The sequence below is a fragment of the Dermacentor albipictus genome, chromosome 8 (genome assembly GCF_038994185.2).
Source record: "Dermacentor albipictus isolate Rhodes 1998 colony chromosome 8, USDA_Dalb.pri_finalv2, whole genome shotgun sequence".
Taxonomy (NCBI): domain Eukaryota; kingdom Metazoa; phylum Arthropoda; class Arachnida; order Ixodida; family Ixodidae; genus Dermacentor; species Dermacentor albipictus.
Window position 1 is genome coordinate 61,806,429 of NC_091828.1, and position 26,691 is coordinate 61,833,119.

General features: G+C 47.6%; 1 protein-coding gene across 2 annotated transcripts; it reads right to left on the reverse strand.

Moving 5' to 3' along the window:
* On the reverse strand, positions 1-26,691 carry LOC135921761 (pseudouridine-5'-phosphatase-like). 2 transcript variants are annotated; one of them, XM_065456058.1, is made up of 5 exons: positions 26,540-26,691; positions 15,909-16,127; positions 12,005-12,118; positions 11,474-11,706; positions 1-6,482 (listed from the first exon to the last, which is right to left on the reverse strand). In XM_065456058.1, exons 1-5 carry the CDS (start codon positions 26,598-26,600, stop codon positions 6,258-6,260), a joined length of 852 nt encoding a protein of 283 aa, XP_065312130.1. In that variant the 5' UTR covers positions 26,601-26,691; the 3' UTR covers positions 1-6,257. The 2 variants fall into 2 exon arrangements, with proteins under 2 accessions (XP_065312130.1, XP_070379583.1); XM_070523482.1 differs by lacking the exons at positions 12,005-12,118; positions 26,540-26,691 and adding an exon at positions 24,274-24,373.

A 26,691-nucleotide genomic window follows, 5' to 3' on the forward strand; every position in this document is an offset into this window, starting at 1 on the left:
TTACCAGTACTTATTCTTTATTCAACAATCAACGAACATCACCGTCAACAGACAATATCCAACAAACCCTTTGCAATCGCTTCCTTGCGAGATCATTTGTACCAGAGTTACAACCGCACCAAAGCTAGCTCGGCAGTTGCCACGTGCACATAACCGAGGCGCCATTGTGCACACGTCAATGCAAGTGCGCACAGCTGTATGCTCGGAGTGAGCGCGGACGAAACTATACAGTCTTGCTTGCAAGTTACAAATGGCAATGGCGCGTTCGGCCGATATCAAATATCTGCTGCGGTTATCACTCATTTGAACATCTTTCGAGGCTGATAGGAAACGCCCGAACGGAATGCCATATCCCGGAAACGTTAAACGCAAGACTGTTTAGTTTGGTTCTGCAACACAGCCGTACAACCTTTCGCTCTCCAACAACGTCGATCGATAGATCGCTCGCACTCCACGACGAAATTTCCTGGCAACGTTTCAACAAACAAGATTCATGGCTGAAAGAAATTTACACGTGAACGACGAACTTTCCCATCAACGAGGCACATGTACTTGATCCAGAAGTACCACGAAAAGTAAAATGGTAGTAATTAAAAAAAAAGTACAGACAGTAGAGCATCACGCTATTTTAACAAAAATGCGCAGGAAGGCATGCGACTTTCTTCTAATAACAAAAAGTCTTATTGCCAGGATAGTTGCAACTGCCACCCGTAACTGGCACTTCAGTTGCGCGATTACCTTGCAGCACGCATTTTGTACAGTCGCTGAATCGACGGACAATAGGTCATCCCCTATGAAATTGGGCGGCCGCTCATCCTGCCACGCTATTTATTTTTGCTTTCGCGTTTATCGGCTCTTGGGACGCGTAGTTTCCGGTAACAAACAATTAAAGTTCGTATAACTTTATTGCCTCAAATATATTCACGTTTCCGGGTCATCGATGTCAACTATCGATGTCAAAATCTTTAGCAATTATATTGTCACCTGTTCGGCTACTTATTGTTATAATCGTCGTTCTGTTATATATGTGTTTGGTTTTATACTTGGCCTACTGAAGTCAGCACGTTTGCGGGGAAGTGTCTACGCAAAGGTAGAAGTGGCTAGAAGTGTCTACAGCAAACCGGATTCACCGCACCTCAATCACTGTCTTCATGGAAATCGTCGGTGTTGCTATTCTGGATTTTGTGCGTACAGTGCGTCTGTCCGAATGACGTGTGACAGACGGGCGCTGGCTGGTCCTCAAGCTGCGGAAAGCAGGTTTTTGCGCAGGGTCCGCTCTTTGTGATTTCAAACTCTGTAGCATGAACAGAAATAAATATGTGATGTATTGTAATGTTCCAGCCGTCTCTCAGTATTTTCCGCAGCAGATTCATTACCTATCCCTCCCCTTTTCTGTATAATCTCTAAACTACGAGGCATCGCGTAGAGTTATTGCGTTCTGATTTAGACTTCCGTGGATACTGAAAACATGCAAACGCAACAAGCCCGATAATTTCAGCTTTAATTCTGAACTTTATTTACGCATGTACAGCCGTCATCGGCGTATTTCCGCGCATAACACCATTATCTCACTTCAAACGGCAGTACCCTGTTACCCTTGAATTATCGTCAAATATTTCTGTTTTGTAGCATCGTCAACTTGCGATAAGTGTAGTAACGATTCTGGCAATGATATCATTGGTTCTTTCAACGTTCCCACACAGTTCTGTGCATTTTTTAGTCAATAGCATCGTACAACTGTCTATATCTTTGGTTAGTGGTGTTGTTTTTCATTTTTTGGTATACTTTAGGCTCACACCTAGCACGAAGAAACAATTATGTACATCGACATTTTAACAAAGTTAGCCCAGTATGGCTCGTGCGGTTAGACATTCTAAGAATAGTGCGCCGCTTACTTGTCATGCAGGATGGAGGAGCGAGTTAGCCAGTGCGCACGTTTTCTTAAGAAAACATGCGTAGTTCGTATAATTTTTGCGTGACATCGCTGATCGCTGCTATTCTTTTCGAGCGATTCTGATGCCTCCATCGCAGGGTGACAGCATTTCACATCCTTACTTGTACTGCGCAGTCAAACGACACGTTAACTATTCGCGTATGAAAAAAAAAATGATGCCACCAAAATTAATCTATCTATACAAACGACCAAGAGGCGACCCTAAAACAGCGAGAAACCTGGGGATGTAAACTGGCAATCTAAAACCGTTTAACGAAATACGTTAGCCTAAAATCTATTTGATCATGGATCTAGTTGACTGTCTGTTCGTTTCTTGCTTGGTTCTTTCGGGATCACACGTATACTTTGTACACAGATGCGCTATGGTCCTGTTGTACTGAATATGGCATTTGTCACAGAGAAAGAAAAAACAACAAGAGATCACGGGTTGGTGTCCTTCACAGCAATTATGTCTTTGATATAATGAGATTTAGCTTCACAAGAAGCTGCCATAAAACACAAAGCATTTCACAGACAAGCCACATGGATAAAGCTTTGGTCCTTTCATACAGTGATATATGCAGGTAATTTTGTATCCATTCGTTTATTGGTAACAAGCAAAAGTAAGATAAATTAATTCACAGCCACAATCACAGGCAGGTCCCCTTAAAGACGCGAGCTGTGGGATCGACCCCTGTATGCCCAACCATGTGTCCATGCAGAAAAGCCTGTCCTATTATTTTCTTTATCGATGTTTATCTGCTCTACACACTTAAGCTCGAAAATTCGCCGTAAGATAACTGTTTGCATTGCGCAAACAGTTATTCTTGAAGTTAGAAGAACATTAATACTCTATCCCACTTTTCCACTGTCACTCAGCTAACGTCTGTCATTCATACTTTTGCAAGTGTACTAAACAGCGCTGGTCAAATGGATGTTATTTTTTTAGACTTCAGCAAAGCCTTTGATGTTATTTCTCATGCCAAACTAATTTACAAACTTGAACTTATTGGTCTTCCTAATTTCATAATTCGTTGGATTTCCTCATACCTTTCTCACCGCACACAATTTGTTTGTATTGATGATTGCTATTCAAACCACCTGCCGGTCACTTCAGGCGTCCCACAGGGAAGCGTCCTCGGACCTCTCCTCTTTTTGATATATATCAATGACATTACTAACGTTATAACTACCCCTGTTCAAATTAGATTATTTGCAGGTGACTGCGTTTTATTTCACCAAATTACTTGCCAAGATGATCAAGTTTTACTAAACTCCAATCTTCAGAACATACATACATGGTGTAATAAATGGGACATGAAGGTAAATTTAGAGAAAACAGTATACATGACGATAACTAACAAAAAGGCTTCCTTCTCATTTCCTTACAATATTTCATCTCACCTTCTGACCGAAGTCAGCGAGTACAAGTATCTAGGAGTTACAATAACGAAAAACCTTAGCTGGAATAAACATGTATCAAACGTATGCTCCTCAGCCTTTCGTAAACTCTGCTTTCTTAGACATAAACTAAAACTTGCCCCACCTGAACTTAAAAAATTAACCTACTTTTCAATAATAAGGCCATCACTAGAATATGCGTGCACCGTCTGGGATCACTAAACTAAACGTAACATCGAGGCCCTTGAAATGATTCAACGCAAAGCCGTCCGTTTTATTTTTTCAGGGTATCGTGTAACTGACTCACCAACGACCCTCATGCGAACTCACGGTATTGAAACATTACAGCTGCGCCGGAAAATTCAGACTGAAACTACTTTTCTTACTAAAAAACCATAAACTGTCTATGAATGCAGACCCCTTCCTTAAACCTAACACTACGCGCCAAACACGAAATCATCATGCACAATCATTAACCCCTTACAGTGCTAGGATTAACGCATTTAAATACTCATTTGTTCCACGCACCATTGAGGAGTGGAACAGGTGTCCGCCAGATCTTTTAACCAGAGCTGATTCTTTTGACTCAATGTTTTCTTCACAGCATTTAATTTGAGAGCCATTTATTTCTACGTTTACTTTTTGTATTTTACATCTAAGCCTTGTATTTATTGCTGTATTTTGTGTTACAACTTGTATTTAACATTTTTCAATTTTGCTAATCCTGTTCTTTTTGCATATATTATGTATTCGTCCCTCCTGCTTGGGCCTACTGTAGGCCTGCAGTATGTTCTAAATAAATAAATAAATAAATAAATAAATCCCGCGCGGATGTGTCGCAGTTCAGCTCAGCAATATTTCAACAGCTGCGCATCTGCAAGTGCGAACAAGAAATGTGATTAAGTGTATGCCGCACCAAAGTGGCTTCTACACGACGCCGTGTTATTTTTAAGTAAGCATCCTTCCAAGGCAATTCTCGGTGTACGGCTTCTACTGGATGGGCAGAACACAAAACATAACAATACAATAAATTGAAGCTTACCCGTACATTTGGAAAGCATATTTAGAGCCAGCGAGCAAGGACAGAAAGGTTAGCGCATTGTGGTGTCGTCTCCCTTCTGTCCTTGTTCGCTGGCGCTAGATATGCTTTCCAAGTCAGTTTACCAACACGCCCAACAAATGACGATTACCCGTACCGTCGCTGTTACCGTGGTAGTATTCTATAGGCGCTGCCAAGCGGGCAATAGTTTGGCCAAGACTGTCCAAAAATAGTTTGACAATGACGGCCCTGTCACATGCGCGCTAAAAAAGACACTAAAGTCATTTCGCATGAAGATACGAGTGAAAGGTTTTGCGACATGCAGCTCTCTTGCACACTGTGTCGCTAACGCAACCGCCCATGCATATCAGTTCAATTCATTTTAGCAGCACAGAAAGAAATGCACAAAGGTGTGCCAAACAAGCCCCTTGTCGAGGCTCTGTTTTCTGCGATGCGGTCTTGTGGCGCCATCTAGCACGCAGTCGGTGAATTATACTTGTCCTACGATGTTCTTGTGCACACTTTCCCGCACTTATTCCCATTTTTATCGTGTATCTTTTTCGGCACTAAGCAGAAAACAAGCTTCAGAGAATATGACACAAACCAAAGCATGCAAGTAAAATTTTGCGTGGTCACATATCTCAAAGGTACATATGACGCGATGAGGCTTCATACAAGACGCTCCGCAAACTACCCCAACAGTAAACATGACCTGCTATCTAACTGGAGAAAGAGGAACAATATACAGACACTCCCTCAGAGTTGCTCGCACTCCCTTGTTTTTACAGAGTGTGTCGAAGGTGCAAAGAGTTGTTAGCAGGCATGTTGCCAAAATGTGTGGCATGTCGTTACTCTTGTGCAGCGCGACCCCCGATAAGTCGCTCGCGGACAGTGTTGGCCAACGTGTTGCCCTGCCGGCAAGGCCCCCGTCGCAGGCTTGCAAAGAGTATAACATGTATGACGGGCCACATCAACACATGTTGTGCTCAAGATTGGCAAGGTTCTGAGCATGAACCGCTCTCGGTTGGTTTAATCAATTGATGCAAGGAGAATATTGCGCAAACAACAGCTGACGTTTCTGCAGTCAACGTCAGCAGGCTTACACGTATTGTATACGTTGCATTCGTCTGCTGACATACATCGTCAGCTCGGCAATGGGCGTCCAGTGCGTACACTTATGCTTAGAGGCACTTGGAAGAGTGGATAGGTTCTTAGTAGCAAGAAAGGCAAACAGGTCACAACGTGAATACCACAGTAAGTGAACATGCGTTTGTAATTAAAATCGGCCCTTCGTATCTCCCCTAGCACTGGCAACAAACGCGAGTATCGCACACAACAGACGTAAAACAGATGCGTCACAAGGAAGGTAGGCATGGTTGATTTCGGAATGTTCTCGTGGAACCGAGTAAGACTTGAAGCGAGGCGCGTACGTACACATACACAATCTACGCCACCTGTACAAAATAGAAGCGGTTTACGACGTCAACAGTTGAGGATTCTCGTAAATTACTGTTCGGGCGAGCATTTTGCCAAGCACGGCCGGTGTCGCTATACATGAAACATAAATATACATAAGTACTTTTACACACTAAGAGGCTTCAGCTCATGCGTCCGCGCTGCCCGACTAGGAGCCCTAGGCTTGTTCTGCGCAACGAGGAAATCTCGCGAGACACCACGAGACGCGAAAATTACCACCTGGGGGGCTTGCCGAACGTTCCACGCAGTCGGTGGACGCTCCGTTCGTTCGAGATGAGGAAGGGAGCGCTAAGCGCGACACGGTCTCCTGCGCGCCGCGGCAGTGACGGAAAGGCGTGCGGCAGCGCCGGCTTGTAGTCGAGACGGTCAACGCAGTGGGCCGAGCCACTCGCCCCCCGTCTTTCCGCCTCACTCCTCCTTCTTCTTGGGTCCGTCCTCGAGGCCGTTCTCGGTGCCGTCCTCGAAGGGCGGCAGTCCGAACTGCTCGGGCTTGAAGTCGAGGAGCGAGGCGATGCACAGCGTCGCGCGACGCCGGTTCTCTTCGTCCATGCGAGCGTCGGGTATCATGATGACCTGCATACCGGCGGCGAGGGCGGCGGTGACGCCCTTCGGCGCGTCTTCGAACACCAGAACCTGCGACCAAGAGAAGTCATATACATTTATAATAAGGGGGCGAAAAAAGGCTAAGAGGCCGGCCTGCACTACTCGGTTCGAACGAGAATGAGCCACGAGGGAAACCGAGATAATTTATTTTTTATTGCCATAACAATTATATGGACATTGCGGAGGCATGTTTGCCGCCACCGTCACCGTTGCTGTCATGTTCGGTACAAAGACCAAGGGCGGTAAGACCGTCGCCGCGCGTCGTATGCTTTTGGCGGCGAGGACATACGGACTCGCTGTCTCCCGGAAGCGCCTCGCTTGCGTAGTATGAGGGATAACGCGGCGCGCTCCTCATCGGTTTTGTTGTGGTCGCTCAATAAAAAAACACCACGCGGGAGCCCTGCTGGACACTTCTGTAAGTGCTGTCGAAACGACAGAAGTTTTTAATTGTAGAAACAAAATGGCTCTGGCTTAGCTAAGGTTAAGCCCAGGATGCGAAGCATACTAGCCTTTATTTTAACGCGATAGCGTTAAGGAGCTCGTGTCGCAGAAAGCCCGGTGTCGTCGGCGTCGGCTCAGGCGTGCGGCGCTTGCTCAGGCGCACATTTCGTTGTCGCGCCGAACGCTGCGTTGCTCGACGCTCACCGCGTCCGATGCGGGGCGCGTAGTCGCTGCGCCGTTGCAAAGCCACCTAGAAACAGTCTCTGTAGCACGCCGCAACCTTCGCTTCTAATTCCAACGAGCAGCTCTGTCTCCAGAGGCATCTCACCTCGTGAGTGTCTAGCAGAGGCAAGCGCAGCTGCTTATATACCGCCGCGACGCCGCGAGCGACGGCGCGAGTTGGAGCCCCGTTTCTCCTCTGTCGTGACGTCCCGGTGTCACGTGGTATTGAAGGCGACACCGCCGCGCCTGAGGAGCTGTGTTGAGCTCTAGTAATATGCTTCGCATAATAATCTTGGGCAAACAGAAAGTACAAGATACGCACAGAGAATGCCCAGTGCGCGCGGGCGCCGCGATGGGGTACCCCGAACCGTTTTCTTGCGCGTGAAAGATAAGGAGTCGCTTAGAGCAAACTATGTGAAATATGTTCCTATATAGAGGGCTGTCCGCATAACTCAATGCAGCACAAAATAATGAATGAAGCCTCAGTGGAGCGGTCGCACGGGTTCGCGGTAACCGCGAGTGCGCGCCTGCATCCATGTCCGCGCACAATATTTCGCGTTCGCTGCGACCACGTTTTCGCACCGTGCCGTGCGCTTCAGGCCACAGCATATGAGTATTTGACCGTGCACAAGCAACAATACACATAGCAACTAAACATTTTTTATGCGAAGCATATTACTAGAGCTCGACCCAGCTCCTCAGGCGCGGCGGTGTCGCCTTCAATACCACGTGACACCGTGACGTCACGACAGAGGAGAAACGGGGCTCCAACTCGCGCCGTCGCTCGCGGCGTCGCCCCCCGCATCGGACGCGGTGAGCGTCGAGCAACGCAGCGTTCGGCGCGACGAAATGTGCGCCTGAGCAGGCGACGCACGCCTGAGCCGACGCCGACGACACCGGCTTTTCTGCGACACGAGCTCCTTAACGCTGTCGCGTTAAAATAAAGGCTAGTATGCTTCGCATCCTGGGCTTAACCTTAGCTAAGCCACAGCCATTTTTATGCGAAGCATATTGCGAGAGCTCAACCCAGCTCCTCAGGCGCGGCGGTGTTGCCTTCAATACCACGTGATGCCATGACGTCACGACAGAGGAGAAACGGGGCTCCAACTCGCGCCGTCGCTCGCGGCGTCGCGGCGGTATATAAGCAGCTGCGCTTGCCTCTGCTAGACACTCACGAGGTGAGATGCCTCTGGAGACAGAGCTGCTCGTTGGAATTAGAAGCGAAGGTTGCGGCGTGCTACAGAGACTGATTTTCTAGGTGGCTTTGGCTCAACTCTTGCAAGATGGGCTGGGTGGGAATCGAACCAGGGTCTCCGGAGTGTGAGACGGAGACGCTACCATTGAGCCACAAGTACGATGCTTCAAAGCGGTACGAAAGCGCCTCTAGTGAATGCGGTGCTGCCTTAGAAACGAGCTGTTTCTAATAAGGCTCAGGCGTGCGTCGCTTGCTCAGGCGCACATTTCGTTGCCGCGCCGAACGCTGCGTTGCTCGACGCTCACCGCGTCTAATGCGGGGCGCGTAGTCGCTGCGCCATAGCCCATTGTCTTACACCCCTTGGCGGGTCGACGGGAACGCTGTCGCGTTCCACTCTTGAAGGCCAAGCAGAGTAACGCATGAGTTGTTTCTTCGTCTAGCCGAACCAAATATAGCCAAGCAACAGCAGTTCACCAGGCTAAACAGTGGTTCAACAACTAAAATAAAGGCTAGTATGCTTCGCATCCTAGGTAAGCCACAGCCATTTCTTTCTATGTTCTTGGAGATTTCAATATCATTATTTCTCAGGTTGCATCACACTGTAACTTTATCGGTCTTTCCAACTAGCAACTTCCCACTGCTTTTTTTTTGTTCATTCAATGTTTAATGCTAACACAAATATGACCCTATGCCATGCCTTCCTTTAATGTGCTTCTTGCCGCTCCCTTTCCATTCCAGTGAACTCGCCAGTATCTAGCATCAACAAGATCACAGACCAAAGCGTCATTACATTATCCGGGCACCGCACGCGGGCGAACCTCTCATTGCGCGCTTTGCATCACAACCCCAACGCCGTAGGAGAAATCTTCCCCGCGGAAGTGCTTGCTGCACACCCGATCTGTGCCTGTGCTTGCCGGTTTCGCGAGCCATGCTTCTTGCCCTGTCCATGGGTCACACCAGGGCCCTCGATTCTCCATTAACTCTGCTCGTCGCGGTCGCCGCGCGGCCACCGCTCCTGCCGTTGGGGGAAGCCACTAAGTGCGAAACCACGCAGTTTAATAACAACTGTTTCCTCTTGTCATTTGTTCAATGACGCCCCCCTTACTCAATGCTCACTTGGGGCCTGTAAGGTACTTTGAAATAAATAAATAACATGTCTAACTACAAGCAAAGCCTAAGAACAGCCGGGGGTCTGTAGCGATCGCTACTCGACTAGGTTTAACCAGAGCTAAACCACAGCCAATTTTCTTTTAAGTTGTATTGTACTATAGAAATCTTTATTTTACACTTCCGCTTGTTTACTTCTTCTTGGCAGTGTTCTTCCTGCGCGAGTCCATTTGATGTGGTTCCTTGGTTACCAAGTAAAGGAGAGGTGTATCTTGCAGGCCTACCTGTGAGACACACCTTATTTGACTTCTCTTTTGCGGGTTTACGAGTCTTTATGGCGAATGGTGGACGTTATTCATATTTGTACTAGTAAAGGTAGTCATTTGCATAGAAAATTATCCTTGCTTAGGTCGCCCCCCCCCCCCTCCACCCTGTCCCGAAAAGATATCATGGGTACGTGACTGGCCGAACCAATTATGGTGCACCCTCCCACGTTCACCGTTTGCCCATTGGCCGCTCTCTCCGCCCCATTGTCACAAATTTTGCACACTGCCACTTTGTGACGTTGCAGCAACCGAACAGAACGCGTATCGAACAAAGATCTCCGATGGCGCCCCAGAATACTGCCAAATAAAGTAACAATTCATTTAAGGTAATTCTGGCGTACTAAAAACAGAAAATGTAATTTCCTCGTCTATTTTACAACGTCACAGTTGAATCTTGATGATCCTTACCGAGTAGCGCTTCTGGCGCAACAAATATCCGGCCTGTTCAGGCCTCTATAACGTGCGGAATGGCGTTGCTCATTTTATAAAATAATAAAAGAGCGTCAACGTGACCTAGACACGTATCGACGCTGTGGTTTTGGCGCGAAATTAAAAAAAATATATCGTCGTAATATACCAATTACTGTTATTTAAGCGGAAATAATCAGGGATATTTTTTTTCCTTTTCTGTATTGCTAACATAATATTCCAAGAGGAATTAAGAAGGGTTATTTTCTTCTTTTTCTGTGTTGCTAACATAATTTTCCAAGGGGGAATAAGCAGGGTTATTTTTTTCCTTTTTTGTATTGCGAACATAATTTTCCAATATCACCCATGGCATCTACTCAATTCTACTTCTTGATCTAGATTAGTTCTCAGAGGCAGACATTATTTGCAGAAGAAATCAAAGCGAATGGAAAGCAGATTAACACAAGTTTAGCTAATAACCTTTTAAACAAGTTACGGTGCTTATTGCAAATTCTAGCCGATAAATTCGGAGGTCATAGCAATTTGGAACGAAGCCCGAAGATGACACCGGTTAAGAGATGCGCGTTCCCAAAGTTTGCGACGAAATTAGTGAATTCCAGTAGTTCTTGGGGTTCATTGCAGGAAAAAGCGGTTTGCCAAAGGCGCAAGCGGAACAACGGTGTATTTTTACGGAAATTTTCACAGCGCTTATCGCAAAGCCGGCGCTAGTTTGGAAAGTCTAAGTGGGTGTGCCTTGTAAAACCACTGCATTCAAGTTGCGCATTGTAACATGTTCGCCAAAAGTAATTAGTTAAGAAAACTTAATTAGTGAAATTTCGTTCATTAGCCAATTACGCATTTTGATTTCTAGTGTAAGTAACGTCGGCCTCTTCGAATAAGGCAGCTCAATTATTTGCGTTATAATGCACAGGTGTGTGTGTGTGTGTGTGTGTGTGTGTGTGTGTGTGTGTGTGTGTGTGTGTGTGTGTGTGTGTGTGTGTGTGTGTGTGTGTGTGTGTGTGTGTGTGTGTGTGTGTGTGTGTGTGCGTGCGTGCGTGCGTGTGTGTGTGCGTGCGTGCGTGCGTGTGTGTGCGTGTGTGTGTGTGTTTGTGTGCGTGTGCGTGCGTCTGCGTGTGCGTGTGTGCGTGTGTGTTCCATTAAAGTTAATAAAAACGACCGGTACAATTTTATAAGGGTACTTATCCAATTCATACTAATTTACCATTTCTCTGTACTGTCCCCCTTAATTCCTTAGAAATACGGCCACGACTAGTCTCCTTTAGGTTTCTACTAAGAGAAGCACACCCGATGACGGACTGCACCTTCTCGGGGGGCGGCTTCTCGTCGAACTTTGAGGCGGCGACCAGGAAGACGTCCGGGTGCGGCTTTCCGTGCTTCACTTCGGGGCTGCTGCCCGACATGACGACGTGGTGGAAGAGGGAGACCAGTTCGCGGTGCTTCGACGTCTTCAGCTCGAACGAGGTCGGCTTCGAGCTGGTGGCGATCGCCATGGGCACGCCGTACTTGCGCAGGTGGCGCACCAGTCGCTCCACACCTGCGCGCATCAAAACGTGGTGGTAGGGATCGGAATCGGTTCATTGGGTCGGTTAATTAAACCATGCTGGAATACAGGTCAAAGACGCGCGTGTGAATCTTAGAGTCCCCTTGCAGGGTAGCGTTCAGGGAAACTTCCTCGGTTAAACAAGGTAGGCAGCTAAGGCTTAAAATGACACTAAAGGCAAACATTAAGTCGACATGGGCGGTTAAAATACCATTCCAGAAACCTCGCGGCGCTTGTTTCGTGCGAAGAAAAGACAGTTTAAGAGAAAATTGCTTCCGAGGAGTCCGCATACCATTAGCCTTATTCAAATCCGCCGCCTTCGAGCGCGGGAGTTGTGACGTTGGACACGCGCCCTTTACTGCCATCGGTGAGTAAAGCGGCGCCCGGTAGACGGCGCTACGGTTCCCTGCGCAAAACGCAAACGCGCGGCCATGGAGATACCGAGCCAAGACAGAGCGTTATAATCACTGTTGCACCGGCTCTTGGTCAAGTCGCGTGGAGCGTCGAGAAGTCCTGCGACACGACATCAACGCGGCATTCTCTGCTACTTGCAATTTTTTCTCAGTTTCGCGAGCCAACAAAAGCAGCGCAGCGCTGCGGGATAACGAAACTACTGAAACGCGAAACCGCTGTTCGCGATAATATTGACGCCTTAGACGTTCTCGAGCACTAATTTATGACTTTAACTTGAGTTAATATTTGCCTTTAGCGTCCTTTTAAAGGGACAAACACTACACAAACATAAAAAGGACTTCCCACTGAAATATTCCGCCGGCGTCGACGTCGTCGCCGACATCACCACAGGCGGTCTGCCGAGGAGATGCAAAACAAAAAAATCTGTACTATGCATTGGGTGCACCTTAAAGGACCTCAGGTGGTCAAAATTGATCCGGAATTACCCACTACACCCACTACAGGGTGCCTCATAATCAGATGACGGTTTTGGCGCATAAAATCGCAGAATTTCATTTAAATTCCAAGCAGAATACAGCTGCTGTGAAGGCTATGTCCACATTCACTGTACTCAATTCCTACCCCTACAGCGCCGCACGCAAAACGCCGTCTGTAACACGTCGATCATGACTGATGGGTCTACGCATTGGAAAGAGTACATGTAGTGCAGCTATATGCGTTTCAATGAACTTGTTCGTAGCGCTCGTGAGGTGTTATGCGTATTCTGTTTTTTTTTTGTGGCTGTGCCCTTACGCTAGATGATGTCATTCAGTAAGCACCAACCAGCCCAGCAACATGTCCTTCTGCAGTACAATCATTTCGTGCGTAGGAGATCCAAAAGTGGCATCGCCGATTGTCAGCACAGAGGGTCGTGTGATTCCTTCGGACAACTACCCGTGCGAAGGACTACATAATTCAGCCTGTTTTATTATTTTTTTTTCACGCATGTGTTGTGTTTTCCTTGATGGTCTTGCACTCTTTCTTTCCCTTCCTTTATCTGTTATCCTGCCTTTTAATTGCGATAGCAACTATATGAACACGCCAAGCGAATTTCTGCCCTCGCCGTCACCGTGACGTTCCCTATATAGTTCGGTATATGAATGCTATATATAACATGCAATGCTACATGACATGCGATATATGCGGGTTATATTGCCACATCATTCTGTCGCTAAGGTAGCTCATACCATGTTTTTGCATTCCCGACACAATTATTCCTCACATTTCCGAGAATGGCAGCCCACGAACAAACGTCACGAAACAAAACACCGACAGCGCACGCCTCTTATTTTCAATCTTCTCAAGACTTGTAACCGCTGTCACACGAGCACGCAAAAACACTTTTACGCAAGCGATCTTTTGCCGAGTTGAAATACCCTTTATTGAAGAGGTGTTGCGCAACAGACCCACGGTACCGGCGATCCCTTTTTAGCGTTTCCTTCTGGACACGCTACCGAAAGCGTGGTGCTAGCGTTCGAAACAAAATCGGCCAAGATAAACTGATAAAGCGAAAACTTATTGTATTGCATGTTTTTTCAAATAAATTTAACAACGCTAGACGAGACCCGTTCGACCTGTTTACGAGGGCACAGAAGAAAGCTAGTATTGCTGGGGTTCACTACACCTTCTGCGAGACATTATTTTTTTTTACGGTGAGCCTAAGGGGAGAGGAAAATACGCATTTGCTTAGTTTCATTTTTAACATATGACGATTGCTGGCGCCGACTAGTTTCGAGTCTACTCCTCTCGGCGGTAAAAGAGATCGACGAACTCCACTTCCAGGATAAGACCGCTTCTGGAAAAGAGATCGCTCCCCGTCCTTTGTCTGCGAGCACGCTCGTTTTCGATAGAGGTCTTTTTCGCTCCGAAGACTTGCGAGTGCCCGTGTGAGAGGAGTACTGAAGATTAAAAGTGCGAAACTACAACAGAGCTCGAACCTGAAAACGATGCAGTTTCATTGGCGCAGCAGTGCATTACCTCCGGGATCGATCCAGGAAAGAGGTTTCAAACATGCTCGATACGGTGGCTGAGTGGCTGAGAAGTGGCTGAGAAGGATAAGAAGAAGAAGGCTGAGAAGATATAAATGAAGTGGTCCGATGGCAGGATTCAAAAAGAGCACCCCTACAACACAGCAGCTCGTTTTTACTACTTACGTTCACTTCAATTCATAGTGCCACCACAGCTACGAGTCTTACACTTCGTATAATATTCTAACACGTTGCTGTCGTATACACTGCTAGGCCCTTATGGCGATCGGGTGATAATTTTCCCCATCGGATATTGCGTTCCCGCATACTGCAACTGGTTAATTTTTCTGCGTTTGCCTTTATTCCTCTCTTTATAAAACATTTTGAACTGCTTATTTCCGAAATCTGTTTTCGTTATTATCGCGTTAAGATGAACTATAAATAGATGAGAAAATAACAGCCAATATTTCATTTTTTTTTTTATTTTACCCTTTGAATTTCATTTCAGTTGATTTTTTGCCGACTGCTACTGCAACGAAATTTACCCTTGGCTAAATGGGTATTAAATGAATAGCACTAACTGCCGAAGCAATCTGGGCAGAGCTTGTTATTAAGCCTTAACATAGCACCAAAGCAAACGACGCGTATACCTGGCAATTAGCGGATATGACGTTACTCCCAGCAAGTCGCCTCCGAGATTTTGCAGCGTGCCGCGGACGGCGCCCAATCTTGGAGGCGAGGTCATGCCGAGGGGCTGGAAAGCCATGGAGGCTGGAAAGGGCTATTTCTAGCCTCTCTAGAGGGGCCGTTCCGAGTCAGGTGTTCCTTGCGACGTGCGATAATGGCGGCGTTTCTTTCTTTCTTTCTTATGCGAAGCATACTAGCCGCACAACCACGCACTTCCTTGCTGCGCCGCGTGCGGCCGCGTGAATGAATGAATGAATGAAAACTTTATTCTTCCACCGAGCTGGGGTGCCCGCCTCTTAACCTACACGTAGGTAGGGGAGGAGGACGAAGCAGTCCCCGCGCGTTGAGGACGGTGAGTCTTCACGGCCTCAACGGCCAGGCGGATTGCTCGACGCTTAGCTACCATATGACGTCATAACAGCTGCAAAAGCGGAGGCTCAACTCGTGCGCTCGCTTGCGGCCGCGTAGCTACATAGCCGGGTCTCAGCTCGTGCGCTCGCCGGAAGGTGACCATCTGTCACGGTCACGCGCTCGCCGGCGCGTGACCGTGACGTCACGCGCCGGCGCAGCGCCCCTAGCGGGAGGAGCGGGAGTCAGGTGGTGGCTGCGGCCGCGCGCAACCGCGCGAGTTGGGGCCCAGCCACGGTGGGCCCAGCTTTTCCTTCGGCTGTCGTGACGTCACGTCACGTGGTTAAATGGTGGCTGCCCGGCCGCGCCCAAGGGCTGAACTGAGTGATTGGAATATGCAACGCATAACAACTAAAAAGCGCAACAACTAACAACAACTAAAGGCTAGTATGCTTCGCATCCTGGGCGTACCCTTAGCTAAGCCACAGCCATTTTTTTCTCAGAGTCCGTATCGAAAACGTCTACTTTAAGGAGCATTTAACATTTTTAACATTTCACAGCGTAACATTTTGCCCGAAGGCTGCTCCGTATTTGCAGCGTGTGAAACTATAGGTCTCTTATGCGGCATACATGCATACGGTTTGAGTAACGACACAACTTCACGCATACATGGAAGTCACGTATGCGTGATTTCACGCATTCACGCACATTCCGCGGCGGTCCCCACCCCCTTCCGCTTACCGGGCATGAGTTCGGCGCTGGGGAACATCTCGGCGTAGAGGCGATCCATCTCCTCGAGGTACTCCTCGGTGGCCAGCGGCAGGCCGAGGCCGTCGATGACCAGGCGCGCCGCGTCCTTTCCCGGGATGCCCATGGCCCGCTGCTTGAGCTCCCACGTGTACTGCTTGCCATACCGGGCGGCCACCGTCTGCACCGCCTTCGTGTACAACTTCTCCGTGTCTGCGCGCGAGGTGCACACGAGGTGAACAAAGTGCGGGAACGAAGCTCGGCTGCGCGCAGAAGACCGCGGTAATATATGATTTCTTGTTTGTCTATTTGTTCGCCGCCCACGAAGTTTGTTGCCGTTGCATATTGCTGTTACATCATACTACGCTGCCGTTGCAAAAAGTGCATTTCAGTTATGTTATGTACCGCTATATTAGTGTTTCGAAAAAGCAGATGTCAACGAGCTACCGTTACCTTACATTACTGTCACAGAAAGTGCATTACATTACCATCCCGTACAAGTAAGAGCTTTGCGCGCGCTTTAGCTAATCCACACCGGCCCTATAGCTGCCAGGTGATCGAGTAGGCGCGCACACAAGGTAGTAATGGGCGGTGTGTCACGGCACTAAAACACACAAGCCTTATTTTAGCGCTGCCGTTAAACATCTTGTGCTGCCGGTTAGTTACCCGAGTGCAACCGAGCGAGCTATTGGTGATTTCTGCGGCGTGTACGCGAGTTAAGACGCGGTAACGGTAACCGCTGGCCGCGGGGACGCTACAGTTAACCTTCCTGTTATAACTGAGAACAGGCAGGCAGGTTCGTGAGAAAACACACAGCGGTCCTTAGTCAGAGCTGAGAGGTGGGAATTAAAATACGTTCCCGTCCCCCTTTCCTTAAAAAAAAAGAATTTAAAATTCGCGTTGACTCAAAAACTTGATGCACGGGACCTTGGAAGTGGACCCATCAAGAAATTCAATATAAAAAGGGCACGCTGTAGCTACAGAAATGCTGCTTTCACAGTTGGGTTATGCGCTAAGGCGGACAGGTAGAGTCTGCAAATAAATACATTTAAAAAAATACATATAATCCACTTTTTTGTAATTTCGACATTATCACGTACATTAAGTGCCGTATTCGGGGACAACTTGTTTACCCATGTTTGGCACTTTGATTTGTACTTGTTTCTGTCGTCTGTCACTCTGTTCTGTGTTTGCACGTGTAGCCGAAGAGCACCGATTCCCGACACGCCGAAATTGGTGACGTCTTCGAACAAGAGCGCCAACGTGTGTCCGGTGCTGACGTACCAGTCCACGCGTCTTCTGGAAAAGTACGCGGCGAGGAGGAGAGAACGCCTGTGAGAAGGGCAGCGAGGGCGAGTGGGAAAGCGCCCGCTCGCCTCCGCGCTCAGCGTGGTTTAGGATTTCCTTCCAGTTCTTAAAAGGGCGCGCTTTTAAAGAATCGACAGCAAAGCTAAAGACAAAGAACGGAAAGGAAGAGGTCAAAGACTTACACGTTAGAATAAAATTGGCATGACCTAAACGAGAACATACATAAGAATCAAGGAAAGTAATGAAACGGGTGAGAGAGAGAGGGGGGCCGGAAGAGAGAAAACGAAGATAAACAAACAGCCTTTAACGAGCCTGGACGTCGCAGAAACGAGGACGGCTATGAGGATATCGATCTCGCCGCTTAAATGCACGGCGCGCTTCGGGCTTCGGTCTTTGCCGATGTTTGCGCACAGTAGACGCGCATCGAGCACGAAATAAGAAGCGAAAAAAAAAAACGGAAAACGTAGCGTCCCCCTGGGCACGCTCCGAATAAAGACGTTTCGCACTCGGACCAAAGCGATGGCCCGGGCTCTTCGAGCGCTGCTATACGAGGATGCACGTCTTCCTTTCTTTCGAAAATCTTGCACGACGCACGCCAGGCCTCAGCGGAGCAGCTCAACTTTCGCGACGTTGTGACCCCCGTAGGAATACGCATAACCTCGACGGCACACCGGGTGTTGGGACAAGACTGGCCGAATGTTTTGCGCGCTGTAGACTTGCGCTCGTTTAAGTTACTCGGGCGTACGCAGGACCTCCTATGGGAACGTAAAATGAAAAAAAGAAAGGAATGTAGCCGACTTAAGGTACGCGAGAGATCTGCTCTAGTTGCAGGCGTACGCGCCAGAAGGCAGGTCGAGCTTCGCTCTTCGTTGGCAATATGCACAAAGTGCATGAAACGTGGCATTCAAGGCGCGGCCGGCAAGTGCGCCCGTTATTAAGAGTCGTCTCGGTTCGCAATTAAATTGTCACTAAGCGGAAGTAGGCCGTCGGTTAGAAAACAAAATGGAATAAGCTTAACAAAATGCGAGTGCTTCGCAAACTGCTCGCCTTAATTTGCCTTCGCATGCATGATCGTGCTTTGCGTTCGTTTCATTATAAGATAGGAAACGCGAAACTGCCCTGATTTTTGTAGTGTTCTTGTTCAGTCTTCTTAATTAATTAAATTACGGGGTTTCGCGTGCCAGAACAGCGATATGATAATGAGGCACGCCGTAAGTCGGGGTCGCGTACGCGGGGAGCGAGATCTTCCGTGAGACCTCGCGACGTACGCGAATGCGGGTTGGAGTGAGAAGGGCGCGCTGTCTGTGCCCATGCGTATACGACGGTGTCATTCTGTTGGCGTGTGTTGTGCGGGTGTGCAGGACGGGAAACATCCGTTATGCCTCGAGGGAAGGTCAGGCTGGTCTGGATATATACGGGGATAACAGGAGGCCACGCGGAAGAGTGTCTCGGGCGAGAAGGTTAGCCCCTTCATTAGCCAGCGCACTCATAACGGTGACATTGATCCAAAGGATTTGACGCAGGTAGGGGAAACGCGCGCACAGCTGATAAGGGACAGTGTAGTTGAGGCTGAGACGAAGATGCAGACTTGTGCAAGACCTGAAATGCGAACGACAGGTAACCGACGGACTTCCGAAGTGACACAACATAGAGGTGGACGCAGTCGAAGCGGGTGGCAGAGTGCTGGTATTAGCAAATTTGCGCGCGTACGTATACGACGCAGTCGGCTGGCTTACGACTGGGTAACTGCAGGTCGCTGGAGGAGGCCTTCATTCGGCAGTCGTATATAAACAAAAACGTATTATTAGTATTAGTATTAGTACCAGTACTCACCTACGGGGCAGAAACCTGGAGGCTTGCGTAAAGGGTTCCGCTTAAATTGAGGACGGCGCAACGAGCTATGGGAAGAAGAATGATGGGTGTAACCTTAAGGGGGATAAGAAGAGGGTAGATTGGGTGAGGGAACAAACGCGAGTTAATGACATCTTAGTTGAAATCAAGAAAAAGAAATGGGCATGGGCAGGACATGTAATGAGGAGGGAAGATAACCAACGGTCATTAAGGGTTACGGATTGGATTCCAAGGGAAGCGCAGCAGGGGCCGGCGGAAAGTTAGGTGGGCGCATGCAGATAACAAGTTTGCAGGGACAACATGGCCACAATTAGCACATGCGCGGGGTAGTTGGAGAAGTATAGGAGAGGCCTTTACCCTGCAGTGGGCGTAGCCAGGCTGATTATTATTATTATTATTATTATTATTATTAGTAGTAGTAGTAGTAGTAGTAGTAGTAGTAGTAGTAGTAGTAGTAGTAGTAGTAGTAGTAGTAGTAGTATTAGACCCGATATTTCAATGTACACGCTCAAGATGGCAATAAAATTATTGTTGCTGTTGTTGTTGAGTTTGTTGTTGTTGAATATCGCGAACCACTTGCGTGGGTGTGGCGTTCTGCTTCTCAATTCCATGTTATCTCACGGTTGCCAATTCCGCGCCGTCCAGCAGCCAAAATATAAATCCGGAGCCCTTCGGTAACAGGCGTGCTTGCAGCCCTAGCATTGCCTTGGGACGCCGAACACGCGAATGAAACAAATACTATCGCCGTCAGTTAGACAGCAGGCCGCACGAATCAGCAACCGCGCACGCCTTGAATCTGTTATCCGTGCAAACACGGCCCCTTTCCGGTTCACGCGAATACACTACTTCCGTGTAAACTTTCACGCTCTCTCTCTCTCTCTCTCTCGTTCCTTTGCTTAGTCTCCCGCTATCTTTAACACAGTTGACTCACAGGGCGGAGGCGATCGCCAGCACGCATCGACTATCTGCCGAGGCGGGCGAAACCATGCCTCGACCTTCTTCCTCGTTTTCGAGCGGGCGGAGTCCCACCTACACAATAAATAAAACGGCGCCTTTCATTCACTCCTCTCACATTTTCGAGCCTCTGCGCTTCCTGAGATGAAAAATTAAATTCTGGGAGGCTTTACGTGCCAAAACCACGACATGATTACGAGGCACGCCGTAGTGGGGGAGTCCGGGTTAATTTCGACCGCCTGGGGTTCTTTAACGCGCACCCATGCAATGCACGGTACAAAGGCACTTGTGTACTTCGCTCCCTTCCGTCATCGAAATGCGGCCGCCGCGGCCGGGATTCGATGCTGCGCCTCCGGGCTTCGCAGCGCGACTCCAAAGCCACTCCACGGCGGGTCCTTCCTCCTACAGCAATACAAGGGGCCACGCGGAAGCTTGAGGAAAGGAAAGCAGATTACTGCGACACGACATTCGGGTTTGTGTTCCGCGAGCAGGCATGCATATGCTGCACCGAAACGACTCTGCCGCGTTGCCCATTCGGTGTGTGACGCTTATACAATAGCATCTCCACACGACGTTCGCTAATCAGCCCGGAACACATTGCAGTACAAAAAAGAAAAAGAATACGCAGTTTCTGTTGTATTTGTGTCGTCCGTTTCCCTCTCCTCGTGTCCGTGTCGGCACGCCTGACCTTTTCTTTTTTTTCTTGTTCTTTTTGAGCAAGAATCGAAACAACGCGTAGTTCTAATCGGAACACATAGTCGCCGCGATTATATACGTATAACATAACACTTTGCTTTCTCTTTCCTCTTCCATTCCTTTAAGCGCGAACTGACACATTTAGACAGGACAGTAGAAGTTGGAACCTCGAAATTAGTGGCTAGCAGCATTTCGCGCATTATTGCATCGCAGTTTGTAGAAATTATACGCAAGCCATCGAATACTATTATTGGTGCGTCATTATTTGTGCAACTCTGGTTCCTTCGCGTTTTCCTTTTTTGCAGCTCCATAATTTGCGCGGTTCTATAGTCGAATTAAACAATATACGAACAAATTAGTTGCGGATGAAGCAATTAACGTCATACAAGCTGCGGATATATAATACAGATTACGGAAAAAAATTATCAGCGGCCGACATAATAAGTTTGATGCGAAGCACCAATAAAATGACATATAGTTTCACTACACAACCGTGTGGTAATAGGCTTAGGAAAATTGCTCAATTTGCGCAATATGTCTACTTGTGCTTTTTCGTGTATTTAATGGATTTCACGAAACAAGAGCTGCATGAAAAAAAAAATGTTAGCAAAGGAGGTCCCAACATAAGTACTATCGAGGTGACCTCCTGTCAATCTAGCGTGCAAGATTACTAACAAAGCATGAAGGACTTGGGAGAATAACTACTAACGGTTGCAAACTTCCAACACGAAACTACTTCATATATATAGTCACGGCGGCCGCATTTCGATGGGGGCGAAATGCGAAAACACCCGTGTACTTAGATTTAGGTGCACGTTAAAGAACCCCAGGTGGTCAAAATTTCCGGAGTCCCCCACTACGGCGTGCCTCATAATCAGAAAGTGGTTTTGGCACGTAAAACCCCATATATTATTATTATTATATATAGTCATATCATGCGAAGCCAAAAAACACTGACACCAAGGAAAACACAGGGGAATTTACTTGTTCTTAATAAATGAAAATAAAGAAACGATAAATTAATGGAAATTAAAGTGGATGAACAATCAGCTTGACGCCGGTGGGAACCGAACCCACAACCTTCGCATTTCGCGTGCGATGCTCTACCAATTGAGCTACCGCAGCGCCGTCTCCCCATCCCCTTTCTTGGGTATTTATGTGTCCTAGTAGAACCCTGGGAGTGTTAGCCGCCGCCACCACTCACAGACCTTGGCGGCGGACGTGGAACGTCTTTTTTGCCGCCGGCGTCACGAGAACGTGATCTTTTTGGGTGAAGGCAACTGGTCAATAAACCCACATATGCTACCTGAAGGCATTAACGTTGCCGGATTCGAAACCATCGTTTTGTAATGAACGAGAAGAAATGGGGTTAACCGAGGGGATATGCGGGTTTATTGCATATGTGGGTTTATTGACCAGTTGCCTTGACTCAAAAAAATCACGTTCTCGTGACGCCTGCGGCAAAAATGACGTTCCACGTCCGCCGCCAAGGTCTGTGAGTGTTGGCGGTGGCTAACACTCCCAGGGTTCTACTAGGACACATAAATACCCAAGAAAGTGGATGGGGAAACGTCGCCGCGGTAGCTCGATTGGTAGAGCATCGCACGCGAAATGCGAAGGTTGTGGGTTCGGTTCCCACCTGCGTCAAGCTGTTTTTTGGTCCACTTTAATTTCCATTAATTTATCGTTTCTCTATTTCATTTATTAAGCAAAAGTAATTTCCCCTATGTTGTCTTTGGCGTTAGTGTTTGTTGCCTTCTCATGATATGACTAATAAAAATGGGGCCCCTCGGTTAACCCCCTTACTTGTCGTTCATATATATATATATATATATATATATATATATATATATATATATATATATATATATATATATATATATATATATATATATATATAAGCGCGAAATGAAATCGTTCAGAATAACTAAAAAACATCAAGTGGGCAAGTTATGTGCAGTCAAAGTAACCTGACAAAATATAACTTGAGATAATTACGAAATGACGTCAGATGATCACAAGCTTTGAAATTGTGGTTTAACGCCAAGTGTGCAGCACCATTTCTTTTTTGTTTGTCCTTGTCTGAACGTGTGTGCATGAGCGCGTGTTTGTGTGTGTGATAGGGAGCGAGAGGGAGAGTTCGTGCGTGTAGGTGAGAGCGTCGCTGCATGTTCGTGTTTGTTTGCTTGCGTAAAATGAAGATCCGACCCTTCTAAAACCTAGAAAAAAATATTGACAAGCCATCAGAGTTGCCTGAATAATTTGCTAATGTACCGTCGAACCCGGATATATCGAATCTGAAAGAGCGCACAAAAAAGTTCGATATATAGGTAATCCGATATATGAAATCTTCATACAAAAATTTTCATGACGATTTTAGAGTTGTTCGATGTACACAATAATTCGTTATATGTGGTTTATTTATGCACTAATTCGACTGTACTTCTTCTTGCGAATCAGTTTCGGTTTCTGTACCCAGGAGAGATGGATGCATCTGCGCACTAGCATGCACGCTGGCGTGAAAGGACGCGCATGCGCATTGCTATGTCCCTACACTGCAGGCGCTTGCTTCGTCCAAGGGCGCAAGAATGCAGTTTTCCACGCTCGCAGGTCGCGCAAAAGTTTGCCCTCACCAGTACGTTAAACACCAGTGTGCTCAGTGATACACATATACAGGGGCCATATAGGCATAGGCAATCTCACTCACGAGTTGACTCACTCAGACTCACTCACGAGGCTGCGGCTGAGTAGGATACTGATGAGCCTGACAGCGAGTGTTCCCCAAGCAAAAGGAAGAAACTATATTTTGTGAGTGAGACTGGGTGCGTTCGGTTCATTTTGCCGACCTATGCTCGGGGCACCGACAGATTTCGAAACTATAGGCTCAGAATTCCTTCTGAGCGACCGCGGTGCCACGAAAATGATCGTCTTCGATCCCGGGATCAACAAAATTAAAGAACAAACAACACCAGATGCAGCACTGCATGGCAAACGAACATGTTTCGTGTAGAAAGAAATTAATGCCCTAGCAAAACGAGGCAGCTAAGAACAACGCCAAAAGCGTGTTGGTCCATTTTCGTGCTCGTGCTCTATAGGTGACGTCGCAGCATTGTTCAGTTGTGGGCTCTAGGCAGCTGCCCTTGTCCGAGAAACACAGAAGGTAACATACATACGCCGCGTGGTATCCCATGTTGCGAAATGTCCTTGTCTATAGCGAGTCTATCCGCCCGCGTGTGCAACGAAGAAATTGTCCGCCACACGTAAGCGCCCGAAATATGAATGTTTTGCGCGTAACCTTCGTCGACAACAAGATAGAAATACACAAATATTATTTTTTTTTCTTAACTCTAACATTCCGATAAACTCGCTTGCAACGCTGAAATTTCGCAAGACGAAGAACGGGAACAAAAGTTGCCGATAACACACACGCTGGCTTTGATACAACTTCGCAGGGAGGAAAAAAAAAACACGATATGGAAAAGCTGCGTCAACAATATCTTTCGCAGTGCAGAGGCTTCTGTGTGGCAGATCCGTTGACGGAGTCACGTACGCAAGGTCGCCCAGAAGGGTGCGACGGCCGTCGAGAGGGGCACGTTGGCTGCCACGCGTGCAGTGACCCGCACGGTTGACCCAGATGCCGACTTCGTCATTCCAGCTGACGCCGACGACGGAACGAACAAACGAGAAAACGTGGTTACGGCGACTTCGACGCGTGGGGGCCGCGCGCATAATCTGATGAGACTACGCGGTTTCCCGCAAACCGGCTGGGCTTGCTATATGGTCCCTTGCCGCAAACCGATGTTATACACGGCGTTGCGGCTTGCCACGTGCTCTTTGGAAACGTCCTCGCAAACCTGTGTGTTAGTACGGTGAGCGCGTCTGCTCTCGTACGAGCACAGTACATTATGCTAGGGTGTCCCAACCATCGTGCACCGAGATTTTAAAATATGCAAATGCCACGTAGCTGGACAGAACCGAAGTAATGTTGTTTGTCGCCGCTTGGAGGTATACTCGGATGATTTCTTGCGTTCCGCATAATTACAGAGTCAGTCTAAATTAGAATTATTTAGATTCTCAAATATTATAATTAGATTAGAAGTTCCAGTAAGAAAATTGTAGAGCAACCTGAAAAACACTCTCGATACAGCTTTCTGTTGCTCAATACGTGCTACATAAAAGTGTTTTACCGAGCGTGAAAGCAGCCCGCGAATACACGCAAATTACAGGCAAATAAGGCGGCAATTTTGCGTGAATTCGCGGGCTTCTTTGACGCTGGGTAAAACACTTTTACGTAGCATGTATTGATCATGATGCTGTACAATTTTCTCATTGAAATATTTAATCTATATATACCATTTGAGACGTTGATTAACTAATTAAGACTAATTATGTAATAAGGCGGAATGCAAGAAATAATATGAGTGTCTTCAACCGACGGCAAACAACATGACCTGGGTGCTATCGAGCTACGTGGCATTTGAATATTTCTAAATCTTGGTGCATTATAGTTGGGACACCCTGTATATAGGATAAACGAAAACGCTTCATGTACAGTAAGCAATTCTACAGTCAGAACTCGGCGGTTCTAATTTATTTCCGACAGTATTTTATGCGAGTAATGCATCGTAATTAGCGATGCAACATGTTCTCGCGCATCAGCAGTTTCAAAGGTAAGTATATATATATATATATATATATATATATATATATATATATATATATATATATATATATATATATATATATATATATATATATATATATATATAATGTCAGCACAATTCCAACGTTAATTCAACACTTTGCAATCATTTTTGCTTTTAATCTCAATCGTACACGCACTGAGCTTTAGCTCTGAAATTATTCTGCATCATGTTCAGTAGCAGTCTTCATTCGACATAAGAAAATAGCAACCCGCAGAATGTTTGCCCAAGAGCAGGTTAAGACATAGCTAGCATTACTAACGATTCCAATTAGCCCCCCTTCCCCCCCCCCCCTTTTAGAACATCGTTCTTGCGCCACCGACGAAACGGTATTATTTACGAAACAACGACACTGCTTGTGCGCAGCGCAACTGTTGACGATGTGAGTGAACGCACCACCTGTGTCGACATAGGGACTCTCGTGTGGAAACATGCTCAAGCTAGAGGCCGCGAGAGACAGCCAGTTGTGCAAGCCGCATCCGCTTGTTTTCGTCTTCTGGCCGTCTGCTCCAGCCCGTCTGCTGGCATGATCGAAAGACACCGAACAGATGGGTACCAAAGTATTAGACCGTCAGCTAGCTCAGCTTCGAGCAAAATAGCAACAGGAGCTTCGAATCGAAATTGCCGTCTGCATAGCCACTAGCAGCCTCTTACCACTGTCTCGTCCCTCCTGCTAGTGCCTGTAAAATTGCCGCAGGAGCAGTGACCGCTTGCAAACAGCCCCGACCGCTAGTGTACCTGAACGAAACCGCGGTGATACAAAGCTAGGAGTAGGAAGCTATGTCCGCATCGCGATCCGAATCCGATAGCCTCCGCTTCGGAACGTCCGCTTGCGTTCGTCAGTGACAGTTCGGAAACGGTCACTGGCTACAACCACTGAACACGCACCGCGCTCGACAGTCGGCAGCATTTGACGCGCCCAAAACTCCCGCAAGTTCTGGTTTCGAGTGAAACAAGCCACCGCCGCTCCCATAAAGTCGGAGCAGCTTCACCCCCTCGCGCCGATCGGCTGCATCGGGCGTCGTCTGCTAGAGCAGAGACGCATCGTAGAAGTTGCCCAAGGTTACGGTTACGTTAGAGGCTGTAGGGGGTAGTGAATGAAAGCTGACTCACCCAAAATCACGCCGTCCAAGTCGAAAAGCACGTGCGTTACCGGCTTGAAGGTCGCTGCCATGGCCCCAACCCCGAGCGCACCCTGTCGACTTCGCGTCTTCCTCGTCAACAGACGAGTGGCAGACGACGCTCCGCCGCAGACGTAGGTTTCA